This window comes from Cyprinodon tularosa, unplaced genomic scaffold (assembly GCF_016077235.1).
Source record: "Cyprinodon tularosa strain WSP-4 unplaced genomic scaffold, ASM1607723v1 ctg62, whole genome shotgun sequence".
In the NCBI taxonomy this organism is placed as follows: domain Eukaryota; kingdom Metazoa; phylum Chordata; class Actinopteri; order Cyprinodontiformes; family Cyprinodontidae; genus Cyprinodon; species Cyprinodon tularosa.
The window spans coordinates 104,339-126,415 of NW_024039363.1; the positions used below are offsets into that span (position 1 = coordinate 104,339).

General features: G+C 38.3%; 1 protein-coding gene across 2 annotated transcripts; it reads right to left on the bottom strand.

The window, feature by feature from the left end:
• Positions 1 to 855: 855 nt before the first annotated feature.
• Positions 856 to 21,848, bottom strand: gprc5ba (G protein-coupled receptor, class C, group 5, member Ba). Of its 2 annotated transcripts, none has more exons than XM_038307780.1 (4): positions 21,318 to 21,848; positions 7,832 to 8,860; positions 7,472 to 7,617; positions 856 to 4,639 (listed from the first exon to the last, which is right to left on the bottom strand). In XM_038307780.1, exons 2-4 carry the CDS (start codon positions 8,856 to 8,858, stop codon positions 4,595 to 4,597), a joined length of 1,218 nt encoding a protein of 405 aa, XP_038163708.1. In that variant the 5' UTR covers positions 8,859 to 8,860; positions 21,318 to 21,848; the 3' UTR covers positions 856 to 4,594. The 2 variants fall into 2 exon arrangements, with proteins under 2 accessions (XP_038163708.1, XP_038163709.1); XM_038307781.1 differs by having other exon boundaries at positions 7,496 to 7,617; positions 21,318 to 21,845.
• Between the last annotated feature and the right edge of the window lie 229 nt (positions 21,849 to 22,077).

Below are 22,077 nucleotides of genomic sequence, written 5' to 3' on the forward strand. Positions count from 1 at the left end.
TGAGGGCTGTAGAAGATAAACTTGGACCATTGTTTTGTTCATCAAAGTTTCAGATGTTTTAAACATTTTAATTATTCTGTCTGTAAATGTGGAAGAGCTAGGATGGGCTGATATCTTTTTTTATTCATATTCTGCCTTAAGAATGCATCTGTAAAGGAAAAATTATTCCTTCATGTTTTTACCATAGAAACAAGTTATTAATAAACTACTAAAAAGCAGGTGATCACTTTGACTTCTTAATAACGTATAAAAAACTTAAAAATGCTGGATTTATTTAGTTTTTAGAGATTATTAAATTGCTAATTGTAGCTCAGGTGACATTATTTCTTATTGTGGTACTTTTTTTACACTGAATAAATGCAATGCATCTTAAATCATGGATTTACCATTTATATTTTCCTGTGTTTCAATGTTTTTTAGACATCTCAGCATTTACTATGGAGGTTAGCAGATAAAATTCAAATGATAAAGTGAGAAGCTAACTTAACTTTGAGAAAAGTATACCAATAAAAAAGATGGTTAATGGTTAAAGAAAAACTTTGACCTCATAAACTGTTTCCACAAAGGTAGACAGTGTTTGTTTTTGTTTTTTTTAATCATCTTTTAATGGTTTGGGTTTCTTTAAAAAAAAAAAAAAAAAAAAAGGCAATTTTAACTTTCCTCCCAAATGTTCAACATTAATTTGTATTTTTTCCCTTTACACTTTTCAAAACAATCACAAATTACAAGGGAAAAAAATCCATATCCAGATAAAAGTTAACTACAAACATGACACTTTTATTGAACTTTTTTCTTCCTGAATTGGTTACAGAAACAACAGTGTTAACAGTTTTAAGATTTTTTTTTCCTTTTTTAAAAATTAAGATTCTATACATATGCATGCCTCATCACTGCACAGTCATAGCTGTGAAAACCAATACTGCTCCTGTCAGCTGCCCTGCTGGGACAGTCTGAAGGCAAGAAGAGTTGGGTGAGGAAAGCCCGGGGGAAGGGCGGGGTTGTTCAGATAGGCTGCCCAGGGACATCAAACTTGACATAGAGGTTTTGTGCAAATTTCACCACAGTCTACTTGATTTGTAACACTGAGACAATATCACTCAGACTATTCTCTTTTTTTTTAAAACCATCAAGTCTTCAACCCAAGCAAAGGAGAGTCTAACCAGGTCCACTGAAGATGGCATGTTGTTTCCTTTGTGGAGAATCACAAATTGGACTATCCTCTGATTTTATTCTCTTTGCTTTACAACAATCACTTTTGCGTTTTCCAAAGAGAATATCTTTTGATATACACTGAAATTATGATTGCTGTCACATAACTGTTACATAAATAGTTATTATTTAAAAGTACGTCTGAGAAAGATCTTATATGTAGAAATGGTGATTAAGCATGCACAGATAGGTAGTTGACGAGTGCAAAATCTACAAAGTCACAACAGGTTGTTATTCTTCCTTTTTTTTGTACTCCACTTGGTGAAAACATCACAAGAATTCAAACATCCGTCCTTCGATGAGAGTATCAAAACGTACTGGTGACCATGAAAACCCCTGAGGACACTTCTTCTTGCATTGATCTGTTTCTGACCAGGATGGGCCTGAACACAGCAGGGCCAGAGAGGACAAGCTGTGTCTGGGTACGAAACTGGCCTGCAAGTAGCCGTCCTGTTTTAGAGTAGCCACAGTTTGAGACATAAACATACAGCAGCATTCGGGGGGGGCTAACCCCCTAATCTTTTTTTTAGCTCAGGGCTGATGCAAGTTCAGATATCACTACCATGGCTTTTGGTGATCTTATCGGGCTTTGCAAAAGTATTTATAGCCTACCTTTTTAACCTTGTCACATTACAACCATAAATATTTATGTATTTTATTGGGATTGTATGGATCCACAAGAAGCGGTGCATAACTGCAAGGCATGGAAAAGCAATACATGGTTTCAAATTATTTTTCAAATAAAGATGTTGCATAATTATCCCTCTCTTAAAAACAAAACAAAAAAAAAAACAGCAGAGAATCCCTCCAAATTATGTAGTTATTTTAATGTCATTATAAAACTAGCTGTTCTCTGAAGGCCACAAAAGAACACACCTGCAAGATCAGTTATTAATCTTAGGCTATAAGAAAATAGCATATTCTGGAGGAAATGTTAGGATTCACAACTCTGTTTGAAAAGTCTTGATAGAAAAAAAAGACACTTAAAATAAATATTTTTTTGTATTTTGCCACTGGCAATGTAGAGGATGCTGTAAATGTGTGGTCAGATATAACCTAAAGTGAGCTTTTTAGCCTAGATGGAAAATACTATGTGGTGGGAAACTAACCATAACTCTACACATCATCCTAAATACACCATCAGTTAAAGATTTTAGTAATTCTTTTATTAAATATATAAAAAAAAATCTTTATCCCCTGCCTTCCCCCCTTCTCAATTCTCACTGCTTGTCATACATTACAGTTTCACAATAAAATGTAATACATTTATGGTTGCTTTGTGACAAACTATGAAAAATGGATGGGAGATGAAAATACTTTTGCAAGGCTCTGTATGAGTTATTGTGGTCCAACCACTCTGCTCTGCTCTAAGTATCATAGAAATAGTCTTTTTTATTTACTGCATGAAGTGCGAAAGTTATTCACAGCTATAGTCATTTTTCTGGAAAAATAAAAATAAAAGCAGTGATCAGTAGGTACAGCCAATGTAAATCCCTTTAAAAGAAATGCAAAATATCCATGAACAATAGCCAAACAAAAATAAAATCACATCTAGTGTTGGCAAAAACATTTTCAGAACTCTATCTAAAAAAAAAAAAAAAGAAACAAGCAAGAGAAAAATAAATGCATATTAAAAAGGCAGAGCATGAACACAAAGCAAGCAAGTTAATCCAGAATTAAATCACTTCTCCAGTGCATGACTGGTGTCTTTATAATTAGACTAGCGTTAAAATAAAAAGAAAGAGAAAAACAATATAAACAGGCAAGCAAAGCTTTACAGCACTACTATTTACACAGTTTCTCAGGTGAACCAGAGAGCTGGTGCCACAATGAAGGGAAAATGTGTAAAATATAGACTCCATGAAACATGGAGTCATTCTTGGCATAGGGACTTAAGCTTTGAGAGACAGGAGGAAGGTGAGGAGGAGGATAATCTTCCATATCATGCACACATGGAGATTGGAAGGCTCTTTTTTCATATAGATTGCAGAGTGACTGAAGAAGATCCGGTCCTAACACCACTCCTCTCTATATGCCCCCCCTTCTGCATCTACCTCTCCTGCATTTGATTCTCCTTTTTCCACCCCACAGTGTAAACCGGATCTCTCTGAGACTCCAGAAGATCACACAGCAGCAGCCGCTCCAAATATAGTCTGTCACTTGGACTTTGACGCATCCACACCGGCATTGTTTCTGCCACTTCTATACCTCACTGTGAACATTTTAAGCACCAGAAAAAGAACTTGTGAGCCCTCACAAAATCACAAAACTCAAATGCTATTTGCACACAAACACACACAGAGGAACTGGAAGCAGGAGGCTGATTCATTTCCTCACTTCGCTTCCTGCTGATCTAATGTGACGGTTTCTCCTGGCTGCCTCCATCCGCCACTGGCCACCGGAGATGCGGGGAGAGTGAAGTGGTTTGACCCAGATTCCAAAAGCCACACCTCCCGTGCTGACGACTAACGCCTTTCTTGTCCTATCATCATCCACTTTGCATCTTTTAAACCTCTTGCAGGGCTTTAATGGTTGCATGATGAGTTCAAGTCCTCCAGATGTACTTTTTTTTTCTGTGCTTACTTTCTGTCCATCTCTGCCTATTCAGAGTTTCACAGTTGGTTTTTGCAATGTGTCCATGCAAATGGGATGATGGAGCAAGGTGAGGACAGTTATGTGTTTTGGTCGGAGTGCAAGGAAGAGGAGGGGGAAAGGCCAGGGCTAACAGTCCAAAGGAGGAGGCTTGGTGGGATTGTGAGAGTTCTAATGAATACATAAACACACTCATTCCCGTATATAGACACCAACAGAAGGGGAAGTATATATTTTTTTAAGAGAGCGACACTCTGGTTCAACCCTTACAGTGTGAATGAATGGAGGACAGAGTTAAAGGTTTCTGCTTCAATGCCAGCACCGTAAAGCAGAAAACACATCACACGTGACAGGACGAGGAACTAGAACAGAATAAAGAGTTTGCTTTCACAGTTTTCAAGGAGGCTTGCTGGAGTTTCAGAGAAACAAATTATATAAAAAAGAGAGATACTGTATGACTATGGCAATAATTCTATATAATTTAGTGTTCTTTTTGGCCACTGGCATACTGGACTCTCCACATTTTTGCAAGTCTTCCATAAGTACTTATATTCTAGAAAGGTTTTAGCTCTGCCCTCCACATGCTGCCCTCCCTTAGTATCACTCACATTCATTCTATAATTGTTTGGCACACAGTCAGTGATAAAGTCTGTACAGAAAAGAGCCCCGTAGGCATACGAGCCAAAAGTCCAGTCCTTAAAGATGCCTACTCCCCCCTTCTGCTATCCTGGAGCCCTTCCTCCCTACTCCATCCTCTTCCTCCATTTTCCTTCAAATATCCTCATCTTGTCGCTCACCACAGCTGCCGCCCCGTGTAGGTGGGAGGAGCGGATGGCACCTGTAGATGGAATAAAACGAGCTGGTAAATGACAAATGGTCTGGAAGCATCATGAACTTAAACATGTTTATCTACAAACGCTTAACTGCATTCATAATTGCACTTTTATTTTGTTACCTTTTCCCCCATAATTTAAAGCTTTAGATTGGAATATTGTCATCAAACTAAAATATATTTAGATAATTCTATAAATTGTGTCAATGAAACCTTATCCATAATGTATACATTTTTTTTTTTATAAAAACAGAACTCCAAACTTTTTATTATGCATTTATAGAAATATACAGTAGAAAAGAAGAAGCTTTGTTACTTGGAAATTGAGGATTTATGTCTCCCTCATCTTACAGGTGCTCACAAGCATTAAAACCTCATAAAACAAATTAATAATCAAAGTTTGTTTGTTTTTTGCAACCAATATGGCATATTCTCTATGTGATTACCATATGGAAACCGGCTATGAATTTCTGACTTGTTGCACAATTATTCATTTATATATCTAATTAATTTTAACTGAGAGTCTTCCACAAATGATGTTATGTACTCTTTTTGTTTTACTTTGCCAAAAAAAGTTAACCTGGTTAAGTCTGTGCTTAGCAGGGTCTCTTTTCTGGGAGAAGCTATAGATAGAGATGTTTCTACCATCCATGCTATTCACTCTCTTTGATTTTATTATCCCCAGAAGCTATGTCTGGCCAAGTGGTTTGCTTTTTATATTAGAAAGTAATTTTGAACAATTTCTTCAGTCTTTAGCTGAGTAAATGAGTAATATCGGCTCTTTGTTTTGTTTTGTCAGAGAGAGTTTTACTCAGTGCTTTTGCATTTTTCCTGTCGTTCCCTCATGTCCTCTCTTCTGATTATTTATTTGAAGCAGATATGTGCTCATATTGACTCTCGCTCTGCTGGACGATTCTTTCTGTTGAATTGAAAGTAGTTCATTTGCACTGCCCCCATATGTTTTTTTTATCCTCATGCCAAGAACTTTCCATTATATTTAGAAATTAGACTTAGATATTTTATAATTTTACTGTACTTAGATTTGTATTGGACTATATTTGAACTTGACTTTAATATATGGACTCATTGATTTAATTTAAACGATTTTCAGCGAATCCGTACAGTGTTTCTTATAAAACATCTTGACATTTATTTTAAAATAAATGTGAAGTAAATAAACTAAACTGAACTTTATTAGGTTTTTGTTGTTTGCAGTACAGCATTATAATATGAATGGCTTTCCTGTCAGGCTATTTTTAAATGAGCCCGACTGCGTTTCTGTAGCAACTCACCAAAGGCATCCAGGATAAACTTGTATTTTTTTACTTGTTAGATTTCTCAGACAATGACAAATATATATATATATATATATAGCCTCATTGGGTCTTATGCATAAAAAATTTTAATAAGTCTATTATATGTGCTGAAACCATCAAATGAGATAGTATAGATGAAACATAAAGATTAAAAAATCCTGTCCTGACAAGGTAAAAGTTAAATCGTATTTCATCTGGTGCCATCAGAAAAGTGTTTTATAGTTTAGGTCGACATAGTGGCGAACAGCTGTATGTCTCAGTCATAAAAAAGATAGTAATTATAACAGTCTTTAACTTAATTCAGATAAGCTTAATTAAAAATAGAAATTGAATCAAGCTGGGCATAAAAACTGTAAAACAGTATGCCAGGAACAGGTTTGCCTTAGAATTCAAATTCTAATCTGATAAGATCTCAGACTTATAACAACAAATTCCTATTGTAAAGCTGAGTGAGCACTATTATTAGTAATACAATTTGATAACAATGCATTTCTCTCTTTTACATCACCATAACGCCATAACACTATCTAAAGAGATTGCACTGTCCTATGCATGTGATTAACTTAATTAAATAAAAAGTTATAGATGATACTATAAATAGTTAATAGCTGTGTCTCATACCACTTTTTTTTATTTTACCTTAAGCGTTTTAATAAAGCCTACCAAAAACGAACAGTGGGTTAGGAGACAAATAGTGTACAGCAGGTATGTAGTAAGTGATCTTTTTTTCTAAAACGAATTAGAAAATAGCATTAGTAATAATATTCCATGCTAAGTAGCCTAAATCAGACAATTCTGTACTTCTAGTGCTTCATCACTTTTAAGATAAATAGTTACAGAATAGTTAGTAGCCAATTGTTTTCTTTCATGGTACTTTGGTAAAGCAGGCCTTTGGTTGAGTCCCAAGTTATCAATACCCCTGGCACATTTAGATTTGAAATTATTTACATTTAACCAAGAACTTTGTGTCTAATAGAAAATTAGATGAGTAATTTTGAAAGGAGAACAAAATAGAGTAAAAGGACTATCAATGTATTCAAACATGTCTTTAAATCTTTTATACACAAATACACATTCTAGATTTAAGACTGCTTCCAGTCTTGGCCTCTGCAAAATTTCCAATCTAAAGAAAATGTCTAAGAAAATGTTCAGATTCTTCAAACCAAAATCTACAAGGGGTATGACTATTTTAAGTGATAAGATATTAAGTGTATCATCCTCTGCCCACCAAAAAGTACATTCATCTTGCCAATCCAGCAAGCAATAGCATCACTCAGCAGACAAACACAATTAATAGGTGATTCAAACACATCAAGGCGCCTTCACAGTCACTCACACAAATAGCTTTGTGAGTTTGAGTGATGTGTGACCAAACCTGTCCATGCATGTGCAGAGACATGACCATGCAAGGGCAAACCTCTCATTCCTTGTTCTGCAATGACGCATGATCCGCAAGGTTCTAAGGTGCATGCAGTCTGGTCGGCGTGATGGAGTTTGACAGCGGCGTGTAAGCGGCGTGTACCTGTGACTGGGAAGAAGTACTCACCGCTCCCCCGTTCAGGATCATGGTCATTTCTGTAGGCTGGTAGACATTGCTGCGGAAGGGAGCACTGGGCCTGGCGCCGGTGTTACTGTTGTGTTGGGTGGTGCTGCCTGCACTCCTTAAGCCTAACAAGGAAACACAGATTACTCATTTTGACTCACTTTGCTTTTCAGCCTGAGTTAATAAACACTTCCTACACAACAGAAAATTTCCTCCAACACCTATTTCTAGGTTCTGAGGCAGACCTTTCTTGGAGTTTCATCACTCACTCTGGCCCACATTCGTCCTACAAGCTGCCCACATAAATCATGTTCTCTAAAATATTGGACCACAGTGTACCTGCTGTGTTCTCGTCGTTGTATCCGTAGCCCTGGTTCTCCACAAACTGCCGGTGAGACAGAGGGATATCTTCATCAAAGCTTGTCTCCCTCATCCGTGTTGAGTTTTGGGATGTGTCAAAGTAATCTGGAGCAGTTGGTTGTGGTGGGGGTCTTAAGCAGATGTGGGATTCAGGAATGGCATGGAAGATTAGCAGGAGCCAGCCCTGGGCCACCAAGGCAATTGCAAGTGCTGGGTCGTTCCACTCTGGGGACTTGCCCAGCCATTCGTTACCATACAAGTAGAAGCCCACCCAGGCCACCCACAGCAGCAAAGACAGCAGGCAGGTCACCAGCAGCCAAACAGCATTACAGCGCCACTGACGGGTTTTCCCACATAGGGCCAAGGAGGCTGCAGTAAAGGCAGCAAGAAGCAGGGCTAGAACGTAACTGCAGGCTAACGAGAAGTCCAAAGGCTGGTACTGACAGGCAGCTGTCCCTTCTCTCAGCACTGTCAGTAGTAGCCACTCAGCAGCAATGATACCCTGCACAGCACTCAAACCTAATGCCAAGCTTGTTAAAGCACATCCGCCGGGGCTTCGGCGCTCTCGACCCAGCCTGTGCAGCCGAATCCCCTGAACCAACAGGCAGGAGAAGCAGACAGCAAAAAGAAGACCCCATAAAGCCCTGCGAATCAGACAAAGAGACTCATCTTGCTCGATTAGGTAAGCAAAACTGAGGCCAAACAAGCCAAGGATGCCCAAGAGCAGAAGGAGGATGGGTCCGACACCACTGCGCTTCTCCGCTTGGCTTATGTGGCGCAGACGACACAGCAGGACCAGTGCAAGTAGAATGGCTGCCAGCGTCCCACCGGCAGCCACAGATTCAACGGCTACGCCCCAAATGGATTCCAGGTCACAGAGGAGAGTGTAGGGCCGCACAAGGCCCCAGCCACAGCCTCTCGGCAGAGCCTCGGAGTCAATCGGATTCTGGCCACAGACATGATGAGCAACAGCCAGCAGCAGGAGGAGCACAGGTGGGAACGCCATATCTGAGAGGAGAACAGAAGAGAGGACAGAAAGGAAGATAATGCAGAGTGTTAGGTGTAGAAAGTGGACATAAGAAAAACATAATTTTTGTAAGACCTTTAAGCTTAGCTGTTGGTCATTCCAACAGCAATCATCTATCCATAGACAAAGAAAATATCTGCTTCTGCCACATTTTAAGGAAAGAATTAACAAATGAAGTTTCTTTGAACACATGAAATAACTAAGCCTTTCATTTTAACTAGTAGCTTGCTGGAGACATTGCCTTTTAAAAACCTTTTAAAGCTATAAAACAACAACCCAAATGATGCAACATTTGTGGAGCTTAGATCCACTGCCTTCAGCCTATTCCCCATTTAAGTGTACTCAAATCTTTAACAGGAACAGGATCTTAACTGGAGATACAACTTCATGAATATTTCCATTAAAGAAAAGAGAAAAGATCCTGTAGATATAAACAGCTAGACTCACTACAAGGCTTCTTGAGAGGTGTAAAACAATGCATAATGCACTACACACCAGCACACTGCACTTCAACCACAAATACTTTTGAAAAGAGGAAATTCAGTCCTGTTACACTGCACCATTTGCCCTCTGTCAGGATTGGTCTTTACAAACATACACACACAAACACACAGTGAAGCTTCCATTTAATTGTAGGCTTTGTAGGGGTGATTTGTGTTGTCATCTTGCCTGCCAGGCTGTGTGCTTTATAGAAGGCTGATCTGTGTTAAACAGCACCACAACACCAGTCAGACAAACATATCCTTTTGGCAGGTTGCTGTCACAAGGTGTCCTGACTCTCTGTGAGCTAAACAATCTGCTTTCACAAAGAACTTTCTGTTACTCTCTATGCTCAGAGCTAAACCAGAATATTTGTTTCTAGGAGATGAACCGTCATCTAAACACCAGAGAAATGTAACGCTGTCCACAAATAGAGTAACACAGTGTTTGCATACCACATAAATGGTACTGGATATCCCTAGTTTCATATTTCCAATCCCAGAGTCAGTGAGTCAGATTGGGTTACACAGGCAGACTGCTGGGACAGTTTTGGGACCAAATAAACAACAGTCTGGTTGCACTGTGAGGCCTGCGGGTCACTTATAGATGAATATTTAGCTATATTGGGGATACTGCAGGAAGAACACAGGTCCTAAAATTACTTTTTTCTTATATTAGGTTCCACACAAACACCAGAACATTATCTGTATGCATAGTCATCAGCCTATTTATGAGGTACAATTGGCTTGTGCCAGAGGTACTCTTTGACAAGGATATTAAAATCTTAACAAAGTGTCCCTACTTTTACTTGAGGCAAAGGTTTAGCTACTCTATCCACAGCAAGTAAGGTTACATTCACGCCTCATATCTTGATAATCAGTTAAAATTTTTCTCTAAAATCCAATTTGATCCTCCATGGTTTTTCAGACTACTACTTCAATGCAGGCACCATTAAACTCCAGTCTGAATGTTTCACAGTCCCAATGCCACGAGGCAATGCACCGTTTACAGAAGTAACAACAGATAGCAGAATATGTGGGTTATCAACAGTTTTTGAACTATGGGAGTCAATAATATTAAGATCACATCAAAACAAGCAACAAGAGCAGAACTATGTATGTTGTGTGTTTGTGGAGGAGCAACTAAGTAAATAGTGTACGTATATGAATGAGTAGTCAGAGCCTGGATGATAATGTCATTGTCCAATGAAGTACAACATGACCGTTTAGACTGCAGACACTGTAAAAACTATTGGATATGCATCCAATTAAATATAAAATATGGAACAATCCAGATTTAATTAGGGGGTAAAAAGATCAAAACCATTTTTGTTGCAGTGAAAAAGTCAGATATAGGGCAAAAAATCTGATTTAGGTAGCATTGTTTTGCAATTTCAACATAGACTAACTTCAGTTAATAATATACAAGTTGATTTGACACAAAAACTGTCCACAAAAGGACAATTGTTTATGTTAAAATGAGTGTTCCATCTTTGTGCATAAGTTTGCCATACATCTTGTGACGATACCATGATATCTGGAGGTCAAGTTAATATGTAATAGGGAGTATATATTGCCAATAGAGGTATTTAACACCTGTATATTTTACATATATTAAGGATTTGTAACATTTTGTTCAAAAGAAATTTGACTTTAAAAAGTCTTTTTTTATGCCTGGTTTTATTTTTTCTTAAGCTATTCTATTATGGTCCTTAAAAGACCATAATCTGCACATAACTTTATATTTACTGCTACATAATTACTTATTATATAATTTTAAATATAAAGTTGGATGTTATTATGAGTTACTCAGTAACATTTTAGCCTTATACCTTTTACTCCTACTTAATCAGTTATGAAGATGTGTTACTTTTACTATAATAGTTGTTTCGGGTGCTCTCCCCAGCTTTGGTTATTGCTGAGGGGAGCTGCTTTTGCAGGTGATGGGAATCCCCAAATCAAACCCATCCAAAGATTAAGATCTGCTGACTAATTGTCATGTTTACAGCTTTATGGTATGGTGCATTATCCTGCTTAAACAGCCATCAGAAGATGGGAGGACCGTGACCATAAGGGGATGTTTATGGCTAGATATCATACTCTGGCAGATGATGCTCTGTTGTTCCTAAGGGATCCAATAATGAAAAGAAAACATTCCTTTGCTTTTCTACTGCTTTTTCTCATTAGAGCTTATGCTGTGCATTCAGAGGTGTTATTCTGAATACCCTGGCTGAAATAGGTGGTGATTTGAGCAACTCTTGCTTTTCTTTTCAGCCATGCTGTTCTTTCTCCTCTGATCTATTACATGAGCAAGGCATTTTGAGCCATACAGTGCTCTTTGTATACTTTATTCATTTTGTACCATTCTCCACCACTGCTAAGCCTTTGAGACATTATCAGAGGTCAATACAGAGCTGAAACTGTTAATGTGTCTAAAGGTGTGTTGGTATTGATGGTTGGTGAGTGGAGAAAGAATGAGCTGCAAAGTGCTGAGTGTTGGTCGTTATTTGTAGTTTGACTTTGCAAATTGTAAAAAGAAAAAAAATGCAAACTTAAATCCTATTACATTTCTGTGCGTAAAATGCCTGCATCCACAACATCTTAGCTGTTTGTACATAATACGACATGTTTTGTCAATGTGTGCTGAGTCTTCTGCTGTAAAAACAATTTTTTACTGGTGGATTCTGCTAGATTGTTACTAAATCATCCCCAAAAGGTTACTAGGGACTTCAGAAGAGAAATATCCACAGTATTACAGACTATTCATCATTGTTACCACTGTATGTATGGTGTTTTACCATTAATATTTTTCTATTGTTTGTATTATTAATATGCTTCCAGATCATGGAAACATACAATTGGAAAAAAATGATTAAAGGAGAATTCCGATTTTTAACACTTTTAGCCAATTTTCTGTAGTGTCCAGGATGAAATCGAATGATCGACACCAAAATTTTGACAATTGGTCCTGTCTCTGCTTTTTGGCTCATTTAGAATCCACCCCTGGCTGCTTCAGAATGGCTTCCATAATGCATGTCCGATAATGTCCTTAAAACAACCTTAAACGTTCTTTTTTTTAAATATGCTACTCACCGGGTCGTCAGCGCTGTTCAATGACGTTCCAAAAAAAGTTTCGTAAAGAAAAAACGTTCCTGTAGTGTTTTTTTTAGCATTTTGTAAATCCCATTGAGTTCTGTTGGAATAGTCAATATTCCCCTGCCACCGGAAACGGAAATGGGGCCTGTTTACACAGTTGTAGTCTTTTCGCTTCACTCTGTGTACTCCGACGTCGAGAATCAAGAATCCACCTTTCGTATTCCATTTTCAGAGTTTTTTAAAGTGTTTAACAGAGACGTTAGCACCTCGACGTCGGAGTACACAGAGTGAAGCGAAAAGACTACAACTGTGTAAACAGGCCCCATTTCCGTTTCCGGTGGCAGGGGAATATTGACTATTCCAACAGAACTCAATGGGATTTACAAAATGCTAAATAAAACACTACAGGAACGTTTTTTCTTTACGAAACTTTTTTGGAACGTCATTGAACAGCGCTGACGACCCGGTGAGTAGCATATTTAAAAAAAAGAACGTTTAAGGTTGTTTTAAGGACATTATCGGACATGCACAATGGAAGCCATTCTGAAGCAGCCAGGGGTGGATTCTAAATGAGCCAAAAAGCAGAGACAGGACCAATTGTCAAAATTTTGGTGTCGATCATTCGATTTCATCCTGGACACTACAGAAAATGGGCTAAAAGTGTTAAAAACCGGAATTCTCCTTTAAGAAAAAGCTTAGGGTATTCCATATTTGTGTCTTGATACATTCCCTTTTATATGTACTGTAGATTTAACTCTGCCACATTTATTTATAAGGTAGCTGTTTGTGTCCACCCATCTATTTTGAACATGCAGCTGTTGTTTTTAGATGAACTTTCTAGAACCCCCCAGCAGGCCCAACAGTACAAGATTCATGCATGTTTTTTTTTTGCATGTCTATCAGTTAGAGGTTAAAATGAATATTTCTCTTTTTATTCTCATTTTGTAATTCTGCAGGAGCTTGAAGCCATTTATAAACAATTATCAATCTTGCATAAAACCTTTAATCAGTCTTCAGCACAGCTTTATGTGCATTGAAATAAGCATTGCAGCAGAACTCATCTGAATAATCTTCCTACTCCCTAAATTACAGAGACAGCAAAAGACACAAGCAAGTAAAAGCTCCCGCACTCGCCCTCTCAGCCAAATCTACTGCTCCTCCTCAACTCTTTATTTACCAGACGCTTACTCTCAATTTGACAAGAGAGACAATAAAGCCAAACAGTAAAACTAGGTGCACAACAAGATGGCAATGCTTGTGTCTTGCACACCAGTGGCTTTTCTATTCACTCTTCCTCCTTCCCTGTTGCTCCCTCCTGCACAGATGGTTGCACTGGCTTCTTTTTGAGTGGGGCTTGGCAGACCTGTGAGCTGGAGGCCACCACAGGGCACACACATGGGCCCATAGATGCAATCAGCTGCACATGCATGTGTGCCATTCCACAATTCCACACACTATGCAATGCATGCACATGCAGCACATGCTATTTAAGACTTCTTATTTCTGTCATCAGAATGAGTCATAAGGAAAGGATGGGAGAGAGGCCCACAGCATGGGGGATGCTGCTGTCTGCTCATCCTTGTCTCTCCTGTTTCTCCATACATGTTTCTTTTTGCTGCCATTTCTGTTCCTCTGATCTGCTAGACTTTCATATCACTGCTCCTTGGGAATATTGCTCTCTGCCTATTTTAAAAATGATCTCCTTCCTTCCATTTTGGATTCTTGTGGTCTTTCCTCCTCCTTCACTTTCTTCCACTTGCCCTTATTCTTGCTGTTTCTTATGTAATTCAAGAAAAGAACCAGCTCCAACCAGTTCTGCTGCATGGATGCTGCTTCTCAGACATCATCTTCCTCAGTGGAAGCAGCCGGACGGCACTGAGCTCCTTTATTCTGCAAATCACAAGATTGTGAGCTTGCATTCCACAGACATGTTCTACATGCAACTATGGTTATGTGCGTTCTAAATCCTCATGAAGACAACACGCATGTATACAACACATGCATTCTTTGCAGCACTTAACAGCATGAGAGGACAAACATGCAGCACTGCAGTGATTCAGATGAGCTGCAGGCTGGACAGGGAGGGATGGAGGACATAAGTGAAGTGGTCCAGAACAATTACAGCCTCTTACAATCAGACGTAGCACACAGCCAGATGCTGTCTAATTACTGTAGTAAAGATCGGGACGTTTATTGCATTTTAATGACTGGCTTTGTTTCTTTCTTTTCACCAAAGGTTTTGACCAGATTATTCAGACCATAGTCTAAATTTATCTGAGTTTCTCATTGTTTAAGAAACCCCTCGCGACCCCGCTTGGGTAAGCATGAGAGAAAATTGATGGATGGATGGAAGACATTATTAAAACCCGACCATTGGTTTTTCAGACTTCTTCCAGGGGTGGAAGTAGCGATAGCTGAGTTGTGGTTACAACTTCTCATTTAGCATTCAAAAGAGATAAATGGATGTCTAGCTTGCTTTTTTAAGTACAACTGACAACCATGGGTTATTAATTAAGAAAATATCTAATTTACTAAAATACATTTAATAAATGCTCCCTCCTAATAGCTTCAATTGCATTTATTAAATAAGGAGCATTATCTAGAGCTCATGTAATAACTCCCAAACCTCCATGATAATCTCTTTGAGGATTTTTCTTAAAAATTATTCTTGGCAGATATACCTGTAGGCTATTTTTAGGTGAACAGTGACTATTTACGTTTATTGTTTTCTACCTCAAAGAATAAGTTAACCTTTGTTAGCTTGACTTGGGTTAAGCATAGAGAGGGCACAGATATCAAGTTGGACGTAAGTTTTAAAAAGCTACAAATTTCCCATTCCACAATTTAATTATGATTTTTTTTCATAAAGAAGACTGATAAAGCAATGCAATGACCAAAGTTTCCTCCTGCTTGATGTATAGTACGTAGTATAGACCAACATTATATGTACCTATTGCTCTGCACCACTGTACATATCAATTGGCTGAAAGCAGGCAAATCTACAGTTTTCAAAAAAGTTTGACTTTTGGAAACAGGAACCAGACAGCCATAAGGGGAGTTAAATTGTGAAGCAGCTGTAGGCTCTACCTGAGATGATATCCCACTTAAAACACCATGTATTATACACATAAATGTATATATATATATATATATATATATATATATATATATATATATATATATATATATATATATATATATATATAGCCCATGGACCCATATATAGAAGAAACAGAAAACTTAAGTCTACAAATAACATCATTTCACCATCCAAACTGATTAGTTATTAGCTTTATGCAATAGATATAAACAAATAAATTTTACTCTGGGCTGGTTAATGTTAACAAAGTATGCAAATGTGCTTTATTGCTCATCCCCCACCTGTTGCTATGCCATGGTCATTAGCTCCTTGTAAAAATATGTCAGATATTTCCCTTAACTACATGAGAAAATCTTTTTTTTTTTTTTTTTTTGCGGTTTGGATAAGCTGTATTTTTGCTTTTGCAGAAAACACCAAATATCATAATGAGGAAACTAAGTGAGCGCCACCTATTACTGTGTTTATAGTAATATTTCTTACTCCTACAGTACTGTTGACAAGGTGCGGTAGTGATAAAACAAGAAATAAAGCATATTTTATGTTGTCCTACTTAGTGTTTGGCTTTCTGTGAAAATATGCTGATTCAATCAAATGTGCTTTTAAAGGGCATCAAGCTATGAGTGATGCCCATGCCAGTTTAAAACAATGTCTTGATGAAAGTTTTTCGCTGAAAAGTTCTTATAAGTTAGGGAGGTTGTTATGCTGCAGCCCTAGGTCAAAATAACCTTCTCCCAGGTTGATTTTGTATCTGATTAGTTTTTGGGGGTTTTTATCAGGAAGGGTATCCTTGCAGTCTGAAGATTTTCATTAACCTTAGTGAATCCTGGGATTAAAAGGCAATTTAGGAGCTAAGATTATCTATATTATCTAAATGGAAAAGCTTAGAACAATCATTAGAACAAGTTTCTAAAAAGCTGTCATATCTCTCTTTACTTTTTATTTTGGCAATTCACTACTCAGTCTAGTCATAGGTTAGGATAATTTGAAATTAAGCTAAATTTCTAAGGTATCTTTAGTCGGAGGAAATGAGAAAATGTGGTAATAAGGGCTTCTAAATTGTTGGACTTGTCGTTATACGTTTCACTTTGTCAGACACACTACAAAGAAAACTGCAAAGGTAACTACCGGTACATAGGATTTCCAAAGCTGTGGGAATTCTTTAGTAAATGTGCTTTTTTATGTGCTTTTTTTCATGTACATTGCTTACAAATTTGAATTTTAGGATTTTCTTGTCATCTTTTAGATCGTTCTGTCCTTTTTATTTTATTTTCCATTTTTTTATCATTTCAGTTCCCGTATCTTCACTCTTTTCCAGAGTGGACACACATATGGGAATACTTTTGCTCCTCCTTTATCCTTTATAGCAGCTAGTAACATTTAGAAAAGTTGAAAAAAAAAGGACCAGTGAGGAATTTGGCATTATGGTAGGTAAGGTGGGAAGTGGTGATCACAGGGGAACTTTTGTTGAAGGTACAGGCATATTTTCTACCATCTAAAGGTACACAATCAGAATCAGAATCAGGTTTATTGCAATTGTTAGTGAAGGAGTTCACAAACTAGGAATTTATTATGGTACAGTCGTGCATCATGAAACATATAATATGGAATAGGTAAATAAAATTATAAAAATCTCTAAAAACACTGTGGGTATAAGGCATGCAAAAAATAGACTAATATATACACTTAGAATAAAAATATGGATAAAAAATATAAAAAGTAAAATATACAAGGTAGTGCAAATAGTAGTGTACTTTTAATTACACTCAGGTGAATAAAAACTATTAGAGAGAGTAAGACTTTGGATTGTTTCGAGCTCCATCTCATGCTCAGTACTTTTTGCACTCTCATGCGTAGGTTTCCTTCGAGTACTACAGCTTCCTCCCACAATCCTAAAATAAGAGTGTTAGGTTGACTCGATTGGATGCAAAATGTCCCCTTTAAAGCAATATATTACGGAAAATGTGATTTTTTGTTGTTGTTGTTGCATAACATGCAGGGATGTACTCTTACAGGGAAGCCTAATCAAAACCCCGGAGTGTCAGAGCCTCTATAAATTAAGGATAATCATCAATCCCTAAAGTCTTACAATGTGGATTTGACAGATATCTGACAGAGTGTGTGAGATTCAGAAAAAAATCAGAAAGGAAACAAGAAAGAGATAATTTCATTCATTCTTAAAAGAGGTATTTCTAGCCTCTTGGGTGCCAATTTATGGAAACTATAAGTGCATATATTCATTCCTAGTCTCCTCAAGGATCCCTGCCCCCCCCTAATTATCTCTCATTATCATTTGCCTGAGCTAAGAGTAAGACCATATGCTAATTGACTTAGCAATTAGCAGAGACAGTGTAACATTTTAACCCCCTCCCTCCTCTTCTTTCACCATAACAGATACAGTATTGGTCAGATGCCATGGCACGTAAAAGTGTATTCTGAGCCCTCACAGCTCCGGTGTCATGTGTTCTGCTCCACTGCAATATGATTAAGCATCTTCAATTATAGATTGAGATCCGGAAACGGGATGACTGGGGGGTTGGTGGTGGGTTGAGGGGATCAGATTGAGTTTGAAAGCGTGATATGGATCTGAGGGGCAGGAGGAGACAGGAACAGCTGGATGCTTGGAGCAGTGAGGCACTTTCCGCTAGTGTGTATTTAAGAAAGAAGTTAAGAAATTCCAGTATTCATAACAGTCTGGCCTCATAAAGAAAACATGATTAAAGAAGTGTGAAGTACAGGAACAATGGCTATTCCTAATTTTGTGCCGTTGTTTTTTTATACCCGCCTTTTCTTTAAAAACCCTAAATAAAGTCCAGTGCAATAAATGGCCTGTTGAGGTCACTGTGTGTAATTAAATCTCAAAATAAATACAATTTTGTCAGAAAACAAAAAATAAACTGAATTTAATTGGCTGAAAAGTCTATATCCCAAGTTCTGATCATCTTAGAGAGCATCTTTCAATCCCCTTACTTTGAAATGGAAAAAGCATGGCAGCACTGCAAAACTTATTACAGGCAAGACAATCATTAAACAGAAAATCTGCCAAAGACCAATGGATAACTCTGAAGGAGCTGCTTAAATTTAGATGTCAGGCAGGAGAATCTGTTGAAAGTAAAACTGGTTGTTGTGCAACTTTACAAATTATTACCAAGAAATAAAAATCATGGATTAAAGAAAAACATACGAAGCTCGATTTAGATTTTATCACAAACCTTTTAGTGGACGTTGCACACATGTGAAATTAGAAGCTTTTGTCAGATTAGACCAAACTAAAACTTTTTGGCCTAAATACAAAATGCTTTGTGTTACAAGAAGTTGAGATTAACACCAGCCTGCAAACACCCCTAACGGTTAACATGGTGACTGGAGCACCAGGCTGTTTTCTTCAGCAGAGGCAGGAATGCTGATCAAAACTAATGCATGTGATGGATGGAGCTAAATAAACAGGACTATCGTCGAAAAGGGCATTAGAGAATCCAGCAGATTTTGGACTAAAGATACATGAAGCTGGATAAGTTATCTGGACCGAAAAGTTTTAGTGTGAAGATAAAACTGCATGAGGCCAGAGGAGCTGTAATGTATGCAATGCTCTCACTGAAGAAAAATGTTAGAAGAAGGAAGGAAGAAGAACAGGGTGTAAACACTGAAGACAGGAGGGAGAAAAGATGCATTTTCTTCTGGAATAATGACAGAGGATTCGTGCAACTTATGTAAGTGTAAAATCCACAATAAATATAATAGCATGAAACATGACACAACCCAGATGACTGAAAATGTTGTGTTAGCTTATGCATGTGAAGAATGATAAAATTTACGTTGGCTGACATGCAGATAGGGCTCTCCAAATGGAGACACCATGGGGGCAAACTTCCACCTTCTTCAAACTTGTAGTAAATTTCAAATGTTGCTGATTTTGCAGCCTCTTTGTCTGGACAGGACCCTCCATTCAAACAAGAGGCTTGTTGGATATACTCAAGCATTTCTTTGTATGGAAAGGGTCAAAGGCAGAGGCTCACCCTCCAGCAGGACAACAACTCTAAAAATACAGCCACAGCTTTAAACGACTGGTGTAAAATCAAGGTATGGATGAACCACACAAAGTTCAGATCCAAATTAAGTTGTGACAAGAGTTAGAAATGTATGTCCAATGTGACTGAGCATGAGCAAGATCGACAAGACTGTGCAGGGAATTTAAGCCTTGGTGCATAACTGTGCAAAGCCAACCCAAACATTCGACTCAAATTGCTGTAGGGTAATGGTCTAGGTAACCTTGGCGGAGCTGCAGAGATCCACAGTGGAAAACATCTGTTGACAGGACAACCACTAGAGAAATCGTGTTTCAACACAGTTGTAAGATAATCACGGCAGATGAGCCCAAAATTGACCTCTATGAATCACATTAAGAATATATGGCAACACTTCTGATTTGATGTTCTTAAGGCGCTCCTCGTCCTATGCTATTCTGAACAGGATTATGCAAAATGTATCTCTAAATATGCAAAGACCGACATTTTGAACCCTAAAAAGGTGCAGCTGAGATAGTAGCAAAAAATGGTAGGAAGCTAAATACATATGCACACCGAACTATTCAGCTTTCTATAACATGAACAGATGTAGGAACCACATATCTTCTTCTTCACTATTTACAGCCCAGTTACATTGATTTATCCCATTTACATCGCAATAAAAAACATTTAAGTTTATGGTTGTAACACAGGGGGGATTAACACGATTGCCAGGCTCGGTGCAGTAATCCATACTGGCTACATATGGCTTCAGCCTGGAGGAAATGGTAGTGTCATCTCTTCCCAAGAGAGGACTAACTAACTGATGAATGCACAGTCTGAAAATAAACAGCTCCACTCAGCTGAGTATTGATTCATGAGGGAAAACAGAACACAATAAAAAAAAAGGCCCAGGAGCTTTAATAGAGCACTGCCAACAGGCTCATATGTCATATAATGACCTACTGAAAGTCTGCCATCCATGCAAAATGCTCAGGTCAAATTAGACTCTTAGGTCCAGTGCTGAGGGGAAAAAAATCTTGGTGTCTCCCTTTAGTTTTTAGTTGACCTGCAGGGGCAGTTAAATGCAATCACACATTTAGAAAAGGCCTCTTTTTTTTCATTTTTCTATTCCCTCTACACACACCCATCTCGTTTAACAATAAAGGCCACATGGGAGGGTCCCTGGGGGTTCCAGAAGAGTGTGTTTGTTTGAGGGGGGAAGCAGCTATGAACCATTGTTGCTGAGATGCGTGAGTGTGTGAGAGATCCAAAAATAGAGAATGGTATCTAACCTCCAAGCTGGAGAACAGAGAATTGATTGACACTGCTGAAACCCCCATGCCTCCCCTCATAGTATGTGATGTGGGATGAAAATGGAGGCGCAGCCAAGAAAACTCAAACGCCTTGTGTCATGAAAAAACTGCGTAAAAAAACAGCAAACGATTGAAAAACCAGTAGTCTTACACAGATCTGATGTGACTTAGATTTTTTGTTGTTGTTGTTTTTTTTTAAATGCACCCTTAAGGTTAGGAGCGTGTCCAAGCAGGCTCCCATCGTGACAAACCTATGCAATTGGTGCATTTGCATCCCATTTTCTCCCACTACTGATTCATTTATGAAAGAAAAAACAAAACACCCGATTCCAAATAAAACATAATCTGAATGATATATTAAGAACACAACAGTCGAAATTAACCAGGGGCTTGGATCTCCCCACCCCCATGATTTAATCAATCAGTATTCAATGACCAGCTCCTACCTTGATCTTTGTAAACAGAGGTGATCTGGTATTGGGGGGTTCACAGTCGCAAGCTTAAATGGGGGTGCTGAGTATTAGTTAAAAAATGTCACATTTCGGACTGAGCTCAGCCTGCTGCGTTTGACGCTCCTGTCGCTCCACATGGACTCCAAAGCAGCGGAGATTCAGCCCGTTAGAGCCAAACGGACATTGATCCTAACGGCTGATGGTGTCAGGGTTGAAATACAAGGGAGATTCCGTTTCGTTACATAAAAAACGCTAAAAACTAAATCCTTTGTTCAGTGGTGCGCATCTTCTCCGACTGAAAACGAGTCAATATCCCCCCGCATCTTTCCCTCTCCGGTTATTGTGCTGATTCTGTCGCTGACTATCCGGTTTGACGCTCACAGCTCCCCTAACCCTCTCCACTAAACGCATCACCCAAACAGCGCTCCGCATAACGTGCGTAATGATAATCCCGCTGCGCGCCCGAGCGCGCGCGCACGCAAAGAAAGTGACACGTCTCCACCGCCTCAGCGCGCAGTCCTCTCTGTCCTTCCCTCTCTGATAAATGACTTGTTTACAGGCATGTGGTCAGCGTATCCGTTATATCCATGCTGGATACAACGCGTTAAATCTGTTGACTTTAGATTAATTAAGTGTAAACACCTGTTATATTCCCTGAATTTTACTAAAGCTGTCACATGCAAAAATATTCACACCCATTTAACCTGTTCATATTTTTATGATTGATGCTTTAACTTTAATAGATTTCATAGTT

Coding starts and splice junctions, on each gene's coding strand:
- gprc5ba (XM_038307780.1), bottom strand. CDS start 8,858: ATGGCGTTCCCACCTGTGCTCCTCCTGCTGCTGGCTGTTGCTCATCAT. Junction 7,618..7,831: donor CAACGACGAGAACACAGCAG/GTACACTGTGGT, acceptor TTTCCTTGTTAG/GCTTAAGGAGTGCAGGCAGC. Junction 4,640..7,471: donor GTACTTCTTCCCAGTCACAG/GTACACGCCGCT, acceptor TTCCATCTACAG/GTGCCATCCGCTCCTCCCAC.